The sequence below is a fragment of the Melanotaenia boesemani genome, chromosome 2 (assembly GCF_017639745.1).
Source record: "Melanotaenia boesemani isolate fMelBoe1 chromosome 2, fMelBoe1.pri, whole genome shotgun sequence".
NCBI lineage: Eukaryota > Metazoa > Chordata > Actinopteri > Atheriniformes > Melanotaeniidae > Melanotaenia > Melanotaenia boesemani.
In genome coordinates, this window is record NC_055683.1 from 29,765,584 (window position 1) to 29,781,475 (window position 15,892).

Sequence of the window (15,892 nt, forward strand, 5' to 3'; positions counted from 1 at the left end):
ATAGTTGATGGAGAGCACAGACAAGAAGCAAACTTAAACAACTTGGCATGCTTACAAGTGAAGGTTTAGGTTATTATTAACATAACTGACCTAACTGCTGCCTTTCTTCGGTATGTTTTTGTTCTCCGTTTACCACATTGTTTCAAACTTGACAGAGAAAACTGTGGAGGTGAAAACCCAGCCGAGTGCTGCGTGCTCTGCTTTATAAACATTCTGCTGTGGCTTAAATGTTAAAAAGGGACAAATATGCATGCAGTCTGTGCTTAAAAGTTAGTTGTTGTTTTCTTTTTAATTCCTGTTAAGGTTTTGGATCACTAAATATTCAACTTAGTGAACTGAAATAAATTCTAACTTGATCATTACCAGTTTTGACAGAACCTCCATGGTCCGGTGTTGTTTTCTTTCTTCCCTGCACTCCCTTCTCTTCCCCTCTCTGCTTATCAAAACCTATTATAAATGTGTGCAGCACCCCACCCAGTAAATCCCCCCGGAGCAGATTGTGTCAGAGCACAATTTTGTCCCAGTCAGTCAGAGCTGAAGCTGGATCGGTTGTCATGATATGGAGCAAAAATGTGCTGTGTGCATACTGATACAGTTGTATTACTGGTTCATCTGTGAACCTCTGCAGTAAGAATAAGAATCTACCTACCAGTGATATGGTGGAAATCTGCCGTCTACTGGTTGGAATAAGTACAACATATACAACCTGGTGGAATAACCTCAATGTGTTCAAATTAGCTGATTAGTGAAAGCAATTCTTGTTTATTTTATTTGTTTTTTTTTATCATTCTTTGTGTTTGTGTTTTAATGAAGGAGGAGGAAGGTGATGAAGTCCACATGGCCACAGCTCCATCATTATCCAGTCACAGGTTTCCCCCTGGTGCATATTCCCAGAATTACAACTCTCATTACGCTGACATCCCCTACAGTAGTCCTTTTCTCAGAGACGCTCATGAGGAAAACCCTGAGAGCATCTTGGATGACCATGTCCAGCGGGTGATGAAGACACCCGGCTGTCAGTCTCCAGGAACAGGCCGCCACTCTCCTAAGTCGCGCTCACCAGATGGTTTCCCAGGAGTCAAAGGCATCTGTGAGTCAGGTCAGGGTAAACATCCAACCAGGCACAGTTTCAAAGGAGAGGCCAGCCACCTGTACCACCACAAACACCAAATCCATTACACAGGCGTGGGGAAGCCCAAAGAGCATGTTGAGGCAGAGGCTACCATGCGTGTGCATGGTGGTTCTCCGTGGAGCATGGAGACAAGTCATTATGGCTCAAAATCTCGCAGCTATGCAGATGGCATGGGATCCAATCTCTCGGAGCATACAGGGTACAGGTATGGAGCAACCTTTTACTTGTTTCTTCTTGTTAATTCTACCTTGTGTTTTTTTTCCCCCTTTATCAATCGTTTTCTCCCATGAAACAACAGCAAAAGTGGCTCACAGTGTAAGAGAGCATTGAAGAAGGGTGAAGAAGTGCGGCCCTATGACATGCCAGGGCCTGCAGAGGAGATGGAGAAAAACCAGAAAATCCTTTTGTGGCTGATGGAAGGACAGAAAGAAATGGTTCAACACAAGAGGAGTCCCTTCGGGTCAGTGATCACAGTCAATTAACATCACCTTTCAAAAAATATTCACACCGAGTATTGTCAGAACAAGCATGTACTCATTTCATTGCTGTCATATTTCTGTTGTGTTACCTAGAAAGACAGCTTTCACACTTCTGATTAATTAAAGAGTGAGTGCCTATGAATGGTTTAACTGATGACCCCCTTTACATATAGGAGTGTCAGCGGATCCAAGAAGACCACGGGCCATGAGGGATCCCGCCTCAGCTCTGTGGACAGATCAGGAGCCATGCATCCGTGCCTCAGCGCTCAGCTGCGCAGCAACGTGCAGCCATCTCACCCTTTCATCCAGGACCCCACCATGCCCCCGAACCCAGCTCCCAGCCCCCTCATCCAGCTGGAGGAAGTTTGCAGGCGGCTAGAAGAGGAGAAAATCAAACCTGGAGGCTTACAGCCCAAGCAGAGGTACGAGGCAGTTATCTGTGGACTTAAATCAGTGCAGTCATTCTAAGCCAGAAAGGGAACACGTCAGGTCTGCTCCCTGGATCGGTGTGTGTCTAACCACTGGGGTTGTTCGGTCCCTCAGGTATGTGATGGAGGTGATCCAGAGGGGTCGCACGGCAGTCAGGCCTGCACTATTCCCTCCGCTCAACGTGGTGCCCGCCGTTTCAGACAGCGAGCTCTCCGAGCCCGAGTATGTCCACTGTGCCCCACCTGTAGTGATGTAGAAATTACCCCCCATCCCTTCACTTCTTTACATCTGTCTCTGCTGTCTTTTCCACTGTTTCCTGTATTTGCTGTTTGTAGGGTTAGACTCAGAACCAAACAAATACATGACGGAAAGAAAGTTTTATTCTTCTTGTCCAACTTAAGACACGACTGAGCGCATCACACCTATCCCAAGGCCTGTTTAGCAGAAAATATTGTTGCTATGGATACATTAAATGTAAAATATTTATGTTATGACTTTTGAGCAGTGCTGAAATAGTTGATTTTTGTACACAGCAGGCAATCAGAAAACAATGGTTTCTTTTGGCATGGAAAAAAGGATATTACTTCCTCACCCCATCATAAATAACTGATCAGACTTTGAGCTGTTTTTCTCCCATGGGGACCAGAAAAATTATATATAAAAAAAAAATAAAACTAAGAAAAGGATCACAAAGGAAGTAGCAGTGTTTTTTTTTCTGTGTTCCTGCAGAGGAAGACTAGCTGGAGCATTAAAGATCTGGTCAGTTTTTAATATTTTGTGAGAAATGTGTTTCTGTTTGATGCTTGACTGCCCCCTCAGATGGGCGCTAAACAGATGGAGGAGAGGAGGAAAAATGTGTTAGAGAGAGATGAAAGGAGGTTTTCACAGCAGTCCCAGAGGGTGAATCCTCCCATCAGGGCTGAAAGTTATCTGCAGTTACTGACCAAACCTTGCAGAGCCTCAGATCTCAAAGACAACTGGAAGACTGGAATTTGGTTGGTGTTGTTTGGCAGTAAATCAAAATAACATTAAAACAACACAGTAGCAAGGTTTATTTTTTTCATTGTATTGATTTGGAGCAGTGCTTGTCGAAGTCTTGGGTGTGTGTGTCAACCCTGAAAGGAAGGAGACTAGCATGCTCCTCAGTGATGAAAACTAGAAATAGATTTTTAAGTGTATTTATTCCTTTAATTCAAAGTATAGAGCCTTAATTTAGATCATGATATCACTGGTAGCTGTGGTGTGAAGCTAATGTGTTTGAAGTCAGTGTCTTGAGTTATCACTCGGACACAGAGGAGGATTTGTGATGCAAATAAGGGTGATTGGGCATCTCTTCTCATGCCTTACACGCTGCCATCTGAGAAGACAGATGGATGTAATGCTGTGTGAACATACACCCACTTAAATATGTTGGTAAATGACACAGACGCATCCTGGACACAGTTCACAGCCTCTGAAAAAAACAAAATCATAAACATTTTAGAATTGTAAAATAATTATTATTTTTTTACTAAACCACTTATTTAACTTATAATCACTTAAAATATTTTAAATTGTTAGTTAACCAATAACTTTAAAATGAAAGTTTTCAGCTTTTCTTGATGGTATTCAGCCCTGCTGATGTTTAGGTTTGCATATAAACTTGGCACAAAAATTTAAAAAAAAAATTATGTTTGGTTGATTATTTCTCCTCTTTAATAAAACTATGTTATACATAGTTAGAAAGCCTGATTAATCATCTCTAAAACAATTTATAACTTGTAAGGTTTATGCTTCTGTGGAATGAGCAACAGGGCCAAACATGTGGATGACACCCACAAAAACACCCACATAATATAAGTGTGCATTCTAGTTGTGGTCTGGACCTAAAGCAGGCCATTTCATCCTCTCTACCTCCACAAATTCTGCTGGTACTTTGTGATGATTCTGCACTTTGGTCCCAGACTTTGGAGATATTGGATTACCACTGGATCCAGAATCTTATTCTGATCATTTAGGTGCCAGTCATACATCTGTGACTGACACCCGACAGCGTTTGAAGCTCAAAACAAGAGAGAAAACCAAATCTGCTTGGATTCACCCTCATTTCTCACTGTGTCCATTTGTCCATTTAGACTTGATGTTTGTCTGATTTTCTCACAGCCTCATAAATACATTTTTGATTACATGTCTGTACATAGGTTTTAATTGTTTTATGAGAAAAACATTTTAACATAAGTTTAAAAGGTGAGACAAAGAGAGCTTCATGTACTAAGTTGTTTTCTTTGTTTTTCATTTGTAGACATAAAGCCACTAAAAAGCAGCCGTGTGAAAACATTACAGTGGCGTACTACTTCTGTGAGGAGCTGATACCGTACAGGACGTCTGTCAAAGGGAGGGTCGTCACACTGGGCCAGTTCAAAGAACTGCTTACGAAGAAAGGCAGTTACAGGTGGGGTTTATGGTGCTATGTGAAGACTGTCACACAGCTAATTTGGGGTTTTGCTGGAGCAATTTAATGCTGATGGTCTTCAAAATTTATAGTCTGAAAAGGTTTCAGATTATGTAATATGTAGATAAATTCTCCAAGTTAAGTAAACTTCACTCTGATTTTTTCCTAGGTATTATTTTAAGAAGGTGAGTGATGAGTTTGACTGTGGGGTGGTGTTTGAAGAAGTACGTGAAGATGATGCCATCTTGCCAATTTTCAAAGAGAAGATAATTGGGAAAGTGGAAAAAGTTGATTGAAGTGGATGTAAAAGAGGAAAGAGTGAGCAAATGATGGGCCGAGGAGGAGGTGGAGGTGACGGGGAAGTGTTTTCAGATGGAGACCAGAGGAAAGTGATGAAGAGACGGATGGAGAGTGGAACTGCAGCGGATTGGCCGAAATAAAAAGACCTCATTCATTTGTTGGAGTGTAATGTAGCATTGTAAAGTTTACTAGATAGATGAAGAACAGAAGTGCTACTAAAGCAACATATTTTTTATAAAGATGTATCAAAAGGTTTCCTTTTTAAAGTAACCACACTTGTCATTTTTATATGTATTGATGCCAGATGTGTACAGTTTGTGTTAAAGGATAACAAAATTTTATATCTATTTAAGTATTTAAAACACAAATTTTCGATTTTATTACAGCATTGCCCCTGTAAATCTTTTTAATAGGGCTGATATTTGTTGATTGTTTCTTCTGGACTAATGTTTGTGTTCTTTAAAGTGCTTTTAATACTTAAAAGAACTCCTTTTTGTGACATTCATTCGTACAGCTTGTCCATTGTGTCATAATGTTTACCACTGACTAATTCTTGGTGTAGGTTTTCTAAATAACAGAGCCATGAGTAACCAGAGAAGCAGAAGCAGTTGAACAGTAATGCAATCCACTGTGTCTTAAAGAAGGGCTTTAATGAAGCTTGTGGTCCTGTCTAGGAAGGTCCTCATTTATCCAGGTCACATTATCCAACACAGGTTGAATCATGTCGGCTGGACTGGGATGTTTTGCAAGCATCCAGAAGAGCTTCTTCAGTTCTGATGGAAATAGTGAGAGATTTCACAACATCAAAGGACATTGACAGAAAACTTTAATATATAATTAAGAACTGTTTAGATTGTTATGTAAAAACTTAACTAAAGTAACTGTTTTTATTTTCTTATAATGAGCCATTTATATCTAGTTGCCGTGCATCCACATACATGGCAGCTGCCATATTTGTGCCACCATTTTTACTACGGTGTGTCTAAATAACTCTGTGTGAAGTGATTAAGCCTGAGCCTTAAATCTGCAGTACCAGCTTTGATTGGTGCTAGAGCGTCATTTGGGACAAGTAACAACTTAAAAGGCACATAGAAGAAGACGGTAAACATGTACACATTTTGAAGTAGTTACCTATTGTGCTGTCATCACTTCGCAGACAAAAACATCCATTCACAACTTCCTGTGTCTGTCTTTACGCACTATACCTTTAAGTATCTTCTGAAACCACTGATGGCTTTAGAGTCTAACAATTTTCAAGAAACTTAACCCAGTCCAGCTGACTTGACTCACTCTACATGGTGTGTGGTTCTTTTGGTAGCTCTATGAGTTTATCGTGCATTTAAAGTGCTTGATATAGGAAATACAGAGAACTATATTATTTAAATCTGTTTCCTTTTTAAAATGTAAATAGATTATCTCCCTAGGAGTGAGTGTGAATGGTTGTTTGTATCTCTCTGTGTTGGCCCTGTGATGGACTGGTGACCTGTCCAGGGTGTACCCTGCCTCTCATCTACTAAAACACTGGGTTAGGCTCCAGCTTCCCCGTGACTCTTCATTGGACGAAGAGGTATACATAATGGATGGATGGAAATAGATTATGTTTTAAAAGTTACAGGGCAGTTTTTCATTGGGTTGCATTTCTGTCAAATGTTTCTGTTTATCTTAGTTTTGATGTTTATGTTTATGATGTTTATGTCCATTCATCCACAGCATTTATATATCCAGTCCAGTTGCAGTTCAAAGGAAGGGTCTCAAAGTAAACAGTTGACACTAAATGCAATAATACTGCAGAAAAGATACAATTGGTGAATCTATGCAAGTTATTTATTATAATGTTGCCTAAATGAGAGAAGCACATTTGGGATATTAGAGAAATGTCAAATAACTAGAGGATGCACATCTTGTCTAGATGTTTAATCACATAAAATTGGGTGGTGTTTAAATCTAATTTCAGCCAGGTTGAGGTCGGGTTTTACAATTTGTGATTGATGATGTAAAACTTTTCACCTGATGTAAAATACTGCCACTAAGATAATTTCTTTTAGTTTTCATTGGATTACTAAGTAGAAAGGTAGTTACTCCATTAGAAGAGAAGCACAAAACTTGTTCAACTAGCATCTGTGTTCTGAATTTGTTTGCACTGACGGCACATGCAAGGCATTATCATGTTAAATTAGTTAGTCATCTCTGTGTTTTTATTTATTTTTTTTTTTTTTGTTTGTTTTTTTTTTTATCCCCAACTTTCCACTTTAAACCTTGAGTCAGTGTTTAGTCGGTCATTGAGTTGAAAGGGGGGCTGTACTAAGAGCTGATGTCCAATCTGAAGCCTTCTCTAGCTTATCACAGCTACCTCTCGTGCCTGAAAGGAATTTAATTGGATCTATGTCAGATAGATCACTTTGCACCAAAGAAAAATAATAATAGATGGTAGATGATGCTCTGACATTAGCCCTTTTACACTGAGACATTCACATTTAACAGCAGCACTTATTAAAATATTACAACTTTGAAGGTCTCTTAAGGAAGACTAAACATATATGGTTGCAGATTTTTGATGCATTAGTTATCAGTAAAATTTTGAAGAAACACTTAATGATGCTTACAGGACATTTATATCTTCTTACCACTGGAAGCAGGAACATTTTCAGCTAGTTTGCATTTACTGTCTTTATCTGGTGATGTAAATGACATTTTTTGCACTGGAATAGCCACGAACAGAAATCAGCAGCACAAAGTCTAGTGGAGTAGCCAGAAGACGTGACGATTCAAGGTCACTGTTTATTTGTAATTACTTTCTCATTGTGCTGGATCCCAGAGTTAGGAATGAGTCATTAGAGATGTGTGGCCTCTTATAATAACAGGGAGGACCAGTGGAATTTACAAGGCTGGATTGAAAGGGGATGTTTCACAGAAACTGAAATTGCTGCTTTCTAGATAACTAACTTTAATCAGTTTAATATATTTTATTGTGTGTTTGTCTTCACTGATAATTTGCCTGCTAAATTATACATTTTTTTTTACATAATTATGTTGAATAATAAATGTGTTTCCATAAATTGTTTAGATACATAGAGGATCAGTTCCTTTCTGATGGTTACTGTGAAAGTGACAAAAGTGAACTTCCCTTATTTAAGATCAATGAAATGTGTACAAAAAAAAGTAGAGTGCCTTTATTGCTATGCTAATTATGTCTGCAGCCTGACTTTCAGATAAATATGGGGACATGCATACCAGGGACTAGCTTTATGTATGTGTTTTTCAGACTTGTTTTTATTTAATTTTGTGAAGTTTTTCCTGTTCAGTGTTTGTTGTTGCTCTGCCTTATTTATGTAAATATGTACAATTTAAACCATCATCGACCAGCAGCCCAATCATCACATTTAGTATCTTGGACCTGTTTCTGTTCACTTATTAGCATGGTAACCATTTTAAAAGGTACCAGAACAATAAATACATGCAATAAACCAGCACTTGAACTTAGTGTAGTTTGTTAAATCTTCACCTTTTATCAGTTGCACTGGTAAACAGAGAGAGTTGTACATGCGCAAAGAAAAGGAAACTATCGTTTTCTTGTCTCTGCTGAGAGTTGCACATGTGCAAAAAAGTCTGCCAGGGGAAAAATATGGTGGCCGACCAGGAAACAAAACGGCGGCAGAGGGAGTCAAAAGTCTGGGATAACTTCACATTTAACTTAAAAAATAAATTAAATACATGTGAGATTTGTAAAGTGGACCTTGTGTACCACGGAAGTACGTCTGCAAAGCTTGAGTATTTAAAGAGGAGGCACTTACATAACACCCCCATGCAAAATTTCAAAGCTGAAAGTGAAATAAGAGCCATTTAATAATTATGTGACATAATCTGATTAGTCGTTTTAATAGTCGATGATTAATCAACTATCAGAATAGTCATTAGTTGCAGCCCTAATCTAAAATGGGCTGCCAAATCCAAACATTTTATAGAAAGGTTAAACCTTTTAACTGTAAACAGAAGCAGATAACTGATATTCAAAAAGTATTAAGTTGAAAAATTCAGCATGACTTTCAATATTTCAAGCTGATAAAAGAAAAAGAGTGATATAGAAAAGTTTGGAGGTTCTAGCTGATGTGTACTTTTGCATAACCTTTAGATGTCTTGTCTCATTTAGCTTATTCAGGCTGCGGATTGGCAATAGTTATTTAAGAGCTGTATATGTATATATATATATATATATTAATATATATATGTGTGTGTGTGTGTGTGGGCGGTCTCGCATCCATCCAAGCTCGGGTCCTCTACCAGAGGCCTGGGAGCTTGAGGGTTCTGCGCAGTATCGTTGCTGTTCTAGGACTGCACTCTTCTGGACCGAGATGTCTGAGGTTTGTTCTGGTATATATATACCTAAAGCGGGAGACGTGACATCGAGATGAGCTCAGCTGGAGTGTTTTCCAACATACTGTAGGTGGCGCTCTTCTGTGGGGATCAATGTGTTTACAGACTGCAAACAAAGATCTGAAAATGCTTTCTTTTGAAATCTCATTTGGAATTATTGTTTAAAAACCTGGATTAATTCAGTATCTGAAAGGATTAGAGGAGTGGACTCTTGCAAAGACTGCTTCCTTTCTGTGACTTTGCTGACTCAGAGAAATAATTGAATAATTTATGATTAATAGTTTCCTGCCAAGATTATTAGGAAAAGCAATGCTTTAACATTGATTGATTCCAGCTAAACAACACCTCCAACATGAGAGTGATATTTGAATAAATGGGATGTAGGGAGCAAATGAGGCTACATTCTGCTGTTGCCATATTACATTAATCATGCACCTCTATTTGTGAGCCAGTCAAATTCTCAACCCACAGGCTCTTAATGGAGTCATGATTAATCACTACGTCAGACAATAAAAACTGCCTGTTTAGCTGATATTGCCCAAAAGGCTAAATATAAATCAGACTATTTTTAAAGCTGAATTAATCTTTGCACATTAAAGTCTTTACTGAAGCAGAGCATCATGGTAGTTATTCATATAATCGTTATACCCTGTTGTTTAAACCTGCACTGCATGTTTTTAAGTCACTCCTGTAAGAATGACTTCATGCTCCAACATGCCATCACTTCATTCTGCTCTCGATCAGATCTCTGTAAAATGCTTGTATACGCTACTTACGTCACTAGGCTCTTCCCCCTGAGTCACAGGGGTGTTAATCTAAAATGTCAATCCTAAACAAAATAAATACAAAATACTTAAAATAAAAGAAAGTGTTTTTTTTTTTTATCAGGTTGCACAGAAAACACAAAGGGAAAGTGAGCATGTGGTTGTACAATATGGAATCCTTAGCTGCTCCATGTGTACAAATAATTTAGCTAAGCCTTAAATTGATTGTTTTTACTCTACAAATGGTATAAACGATATAAAAGTAAAAGTCAAAGTATCTTTATTAGTCTCTCTTGGGAGAAATTTGTCTTGGACCGAGGATTTTGCTACACCAACAACACGAACGCATACACATCCATATCCCTGAACAAAAAACCTGTAAAATTTGATTCTACAACTAATATGCCCTAAAATTAGAGTGGCCATAGTGGGGGGTCCACAAGAGTGAGTGTTTGGATTTTTCACTTTTAGTGTTGCAGCATAGTTGTGTAGCATAATAGATTTTTCTATTAATTGTCATTAGTTATATTTGGTTAATAATTGATCATATTAGGTTTTTAGGTATTATTATATTAGGTAAATGATTTTACCTGTTTCCTTTTTTTGTGACACTAATATACTGAGAGGTGATTGAATGAATGGATGCAGGTGGGTAATGAGTCAAAAGGAGCAGCAGCAACACTGTAATCCAGAGCCGATGACGGTAACTAAGGACATCTAGGGGCAAAGAGAGGTAACAGAAAAACTAATTCAGTAACAAAGAACTAAATCAAACACACACACACACACACACATATATATATATATATATATATACATATATACCTTTGTTCTGGATTATAATACACACACACAACCAGGGAGTGTACAGTTTATTTATCACTATTGATCTTTATCTTATCCTGATTTATAGAACGTGTTATGTTTTTTAAAGAACACACAAATGACTTCCTTTTTTAATATAAAAAATAAAGTAACTGAATGTCTAACGCTGACTTTTGCATGACATCAGCATGGCTTTGATTGGTAACCTTCGAATTGCTTCCTTCAAGGTTTGGCCTGTTGTTTTCATCAGCAGTGGTTGTAAATTCTCCTCTAATGTCTTCTACTGTGTGTTTTAGTATTCATCTCTGTTAAAGGTGGGAAAGTTAGAGTAAGAAATGTAGAAACTCTTTTTAAAAGTCTGTTCTTTAGCACATTTATTCTCCATGTCCTAACTCGTAAAAATTTGCTTCCTCTTCATGCTACTACAGCTCACCTGAACTGGTCTGAAAAGACCAGTGGCTGTCTCCCATTAGGATTTGCATTTTCTAAACAATTTATTTTACCCAATAACATAAAAAATATTCCAGATTACCCAGGCTTTAATTACAGTGAGTTGTGTGTATTTCAAGGAGAATAGCCATCAAATGTTGCACCTTCATTTGTTTTAATTTAGTAAAACTGGAGAACATGAGCTGCAAACTGCAGTCCAGATGCAACATTATCATACTTTTATAAAATCTCGGAGATAATTTGCACTGCTGTTTCCAGAGCAACCAGAAAAACAGCACAAACCCTGTCAAGGTTATCAGTGACGTAGGTGGAAATAGATTTTCTTGAATTACTTCTAACCTTCTGTCATTGCTTATTTGTGCTGTTTTATCACAGAGAGCATTAACAATCATGATTAAGTTCACACGTTTATCCAGCTATGTAAAAGAGATGTGCAGCATTAAAAGCTTTGTTCTCTAAGCAGTAGAATTTTTCAACTTCTTTGATAATGGAGATGTGAGTGTCGAACAGTGCAACTTAATGTTACATCTATAGTTTGCTGTACAGAAAGCCAAAAAGGCCATAATCACTAATAATTATGCTGAAATCATGAATCATCCACACTGAATTATCCTTTGCAAAAGCACATAATTCTTATGTTATATTATAGTTTTCTTATGTGACTAAAATCTTTAAAAGCAAATGTAATAACTGCAGGCTTAACTTAGACGCATTAAAAGCAGCTTAAATTGACTTCAGATAAGACTGCAAATGGATGACAAAACTAATTGTGGGAATTTTTACCCATTTAATGCTGAAAATACAAGAAATTCAAATCTGTCTCTATCTTATTAGAAATCTAAGGCAAACATAAAGCTCTTAAACATACTGACATTTAAACCCTGCTCTCAAGTGCACCACAAAGACTTTATTTTACTTCCTGCTTGTAAATCAAAGCCTGCATCAGAGGTCACAACTTTCATCAAGCTGATGAACTCCTGTCCTTTGTATTTTTCACTGTTTTCTTGCACAACTTTCAAGTTTTGCCTTTCATTAGAGCATTTAATTAGCTTGTCCATCATGTCTTCCATGTCAGCGATTTGTGTTGAACTCCATCATACTGTTAGTCTAAACTTTACTAGTTTTAAATTAAAGTTTAAAATAAATTAAAATAAAGTTTTTTATGCCTAACACTAACCAGTTATATTGTTATGCCTTATCTTAACCAATAAATGTAAGTACTCAAATAACATTTGAGAGCCAATTTGTTTTAAAACATGTGTGGTAGGGACCAAACTTAAAAACATGTTTGGTTGTTTGCTCCAACCTTTAACACTTCTCAACTCCAAATGTGGATTTTGTTGCTTCTTGAACAATTTTTACTGACTATTTAACTAAATGCTGTTCCATTATGTCATGGCTGAAGTTTTTCTGGACCCAAGGAACAGAATGGGCAAAACCAGATGAATGTAAGATAAGATTTTTTTCAATAATAATCATAATAAATGGGAGCAGAGCATTGAAATGGCTATTGATAATGAGGAGCTAGAAGATGACGGCTTACTCGAGGTTCAGGGAATGGGGCTGTGGAGAGATCAGCAGCAGGCACAAAACTAATCTAAAAGTCTAAATGCCAAAACAAATAGTTTTAAATTCAGCTTTTGTACATCAATAAATGTAATTCTATTTCTTTAATGGATCTGCTCTTATTGAGGTTTAGTTAGTAATGTCTTTTAGAATCGAAAACCTATTTCAGTTTAAAATTACACGTCATTTTTTTGACACAGCTCAGCTTATATGAGGATTTAAGGTTCATGTGTTAAAATGAGCCCAGTTGTCACATTTATATGCAGTTTATTCACGATCCTGAAAAACTAATCAGAGTTGTTTTTCTCTTACTGACAGAACCGATGTTGAGTCAATGTGTTGAATGTGGTGGAAAAGATTTTGACAGGCTCTGACGCAGCTGACACTGCATTACACACCATAACTGCAAAGAAAGACAGACGCTAATGAGTAATCCAACTATTCCTGACAGCCGCATGTCTGCCTCAAATAAAACATGCCTTAAACAACAACAGAACTTTGTCTCTAGTGTTATGAAATCCCCATTTAGAGTTAATAATTATATTTCAACAACATAAAAGTGTTTACATATTTTTTTTTTTTTTTTTGCTGTAAGTTTCTTTAATGCAGCATAAGTTATGATTTTTTAAAAGTCAATGTGTTCAGATTGAGGGAACATAATTTCTGAAATTTTGGGAAAAGTTATAAAGCTTTTCATTAAAAAAAACAAAAAAAAACCAAAGATAGATAGATAGATAGATAGATAGATAGATAGATAGATAAATAGATAGATAGATAGATAGATAGATAGATAGATAGATAGATAGATAGATAGATAGATAGATAGATAGATAGATAGATAGATAGCCACATGTGCTGTCCTAAAATAATTTCTTGGCTCAAATGAGTTTATTTATTCATTTCTTGTAGAGCATCTTTTTGTTTGTAGCAGATTAGTGGATTCTTGTGCTGATAGTTTCTTCTTTCATGAAGCCTCAAGGCAGCTGCCTCATGATGGACGTCTTTGCACAATCGTCAGGCCATCGTTTGATGCTCCACTCCATCCAGTGGCCTGGGTCCACAACTACCTCACAGGCAGGCTGCAGTATGTGAGGCTGGGGAATATCACATCGGACACCATTGTGAGCAGCACAGGGGCACCACAGGGGACGGTCTTGTTCCCATTATTGTTTACCCTTTACACCTTAGACTTCAGGTTGTCTTCACCGACCTGCCGCCTTCAGAAGTTCTCGGATGACTCTGCCACCATGGGCTGTATCAGCAGGGGCCAGGAGGAGGAGTACAGGGGTGTAGTGGACAGGTTTGTGGAGTGGTGTGAACTGAACCACCTGCACCTCTATGTCACAAAGACAAAAGAATTGGTTGTGGATTTCAGAAAACAGAGGACCCGTCTGAACTCTCTTACCATCAGGGGTACAGAAGTGGGCATCGTGGACAGCTACAAGTACCTGGGTGTCTACTTGGACAGTAAACTGGACTGGACCATAAACATTGATGCTACTACAAGAAGGGTCATAGTTGCTTGTTCTTCTCCGGAGGCTCGGATCTTTCAACATCTGCAGGACCCTGCTGCAGATGTTTTATCACTCAGTGGTATCCAGCGTCATCTTCTATGCTGTAGTGTGCTGGGGCAGCAGGCTGAAGACAGCTAACACTAACAGATTCAGCAAGCTCAACAGGAGAGCTTGATCTACAAGCTAACCTGGAGCCTGTGGAAGAGGTGTCCAAGAAGAGGATGTTGAGGAAGCTCGTCAGTATCATGGACAATGTCTCTCACCCCGTGCATGCCACACTGACGTCTTGTAAGAACTCGTTCAGCCATAGACTGAGACCACTGTGGAGCTCAACTAAACGCCACAGGAGGTCTGTTCATAACCATCAGATGTGCAATAGTCTTTTTTTTTTGTTATATTATGTCCTGTACTCTTTCTCTGTGCATTTTCTCTTTACTCATTAGTGTCTCTCACAAGGTCTATGACTCTGCTTTTACCTCACAGAGAAGCAAAGGTCTCTCGGGATCTCCTCTTGTGCTGCATGTGGTTGTTAATATTATCTCGTTCTCCTGCTGCAGGTCAGCAGCCAGCATCATAACAGAGAAATGCAGATACAAGCAAACTGGTATGTCTCCCGACATGTACTGTCCCTCTGGAACAATGATTATTGTCTTTTTTATTGACATAAGTTCTGCAAAAATCCCACGCTAAACATGATAACACATTAATTGAATGCATTTACTAAGCTCTATAAGAAAATCACAGTTCTGAATACAGCAGCCATGTATAATCTTCTCTGTGTGGGCTATGTAAAAAAATTCCTCGAGGAAACGCTTCCAACAAATATCTACAAAAATAAAAAAAAATAAAAAAATTAATAAATAATTAAATGATGCTACAGATTAAAAGATTATTTATCTCATGCATAATAAATTATTGCTCTGAGACATTAATTAAATTCATACAAAATAATCTGTTCATTAAAATAAAAAATTGTATATTAAGACAATCTTTTTATGCTTTAAAATGGTTTTAACATAACTGCACATGTTTGCCTTGCAGTATTTAAAGATCTATTAAAATGAAAATTAGCCCACTAAAATTGATTCCCTTTGGATAATATAAAGAAACCAGTCTGCTGCGCCACTGGAGGAGATACACAAGTGCCTAATCTCATAGAAAAGGCCAACCTCTTCAACATGACATCACACATAGTGTGTTGAAATGGTGTGGTGTTATGATAAAAAAAAAGTACTGATATTAAACCTTTAAACTCTAAACTAAAAAGACCACTTTAGAGTAAAGCTGCTTTAAGGAAACACTAAAGTATTTCATAGAACTTGTTAATGTTGTTTTCAGCCTGCCAGTTACTCTTCTGTACAAAATGTATTCAGTGATGTATCCAAAGCTAAGGTTATATATTTTTTAATTTAGTATTTTAGTGGGAAAACTGTATAAACTGTAGTGGATGGACTTAGGGGTTGAATGGTGGTGTGAGTCGCAAGAGGTTTCCTGGTTCAAACCTCGCCTGGATTTGCTTCCTTTCCATAGTCCAAAAACTTAGATTAATTAGTTGTTTTAAATTATCCCTATGCATGTGTAGTTGTGTTGGCCTTGCAGTGGACAGATGACCTGCCCAGGGTGTGCTCTGC

General features: G+C 37.8%; 1 protein-coding gene across 4 annotated transcripts in view; it reads left to right on the forward strand.

Annotated features, from left to right (window-relative positions):
* The window catches only part of axin1 (axin 1), a 28,860-nt gene extending 23,218 nt beyond the window's left edge, over positions 1-5,642 (forward strand). For 3 of the 4 annotated variants that reach the window (XM_041975154.1, XM_041975163.1, XM_041975147.1), the window contains 6 exons: positions 814-1,337; positions 1,431-1,592; positions 1,785-2,033; positions 2,155-2,262; positions 4,322-4,471; positions 4,641-5,642. In XM_041975154.1, coding sequence (XP_041831088.1) covers positions 814-1,337; positions 1,431-1,592; positions 1,785-2,033; positions 2,155-2,262; positions 4,322-4,471; positions 4,641-4,767 — 1,320 coding nt within the window. In that variant the 3' untranslated portion in view covers positions 4,768-5,642. The remainder of the gene's footprint in view (positions 1-813; positions 1,338-1,430; positions 1,593-1,784; positions 2,034-2,154; positions 2,263-4,321; positions 4,472-4,640) is intronic. The other variant, XM_041975172.1, reaches the window with a different exon arrangement.
* The last annotated feature ends 10,250 nt before the right edge of the window (positions 5,643-15,892 follow it).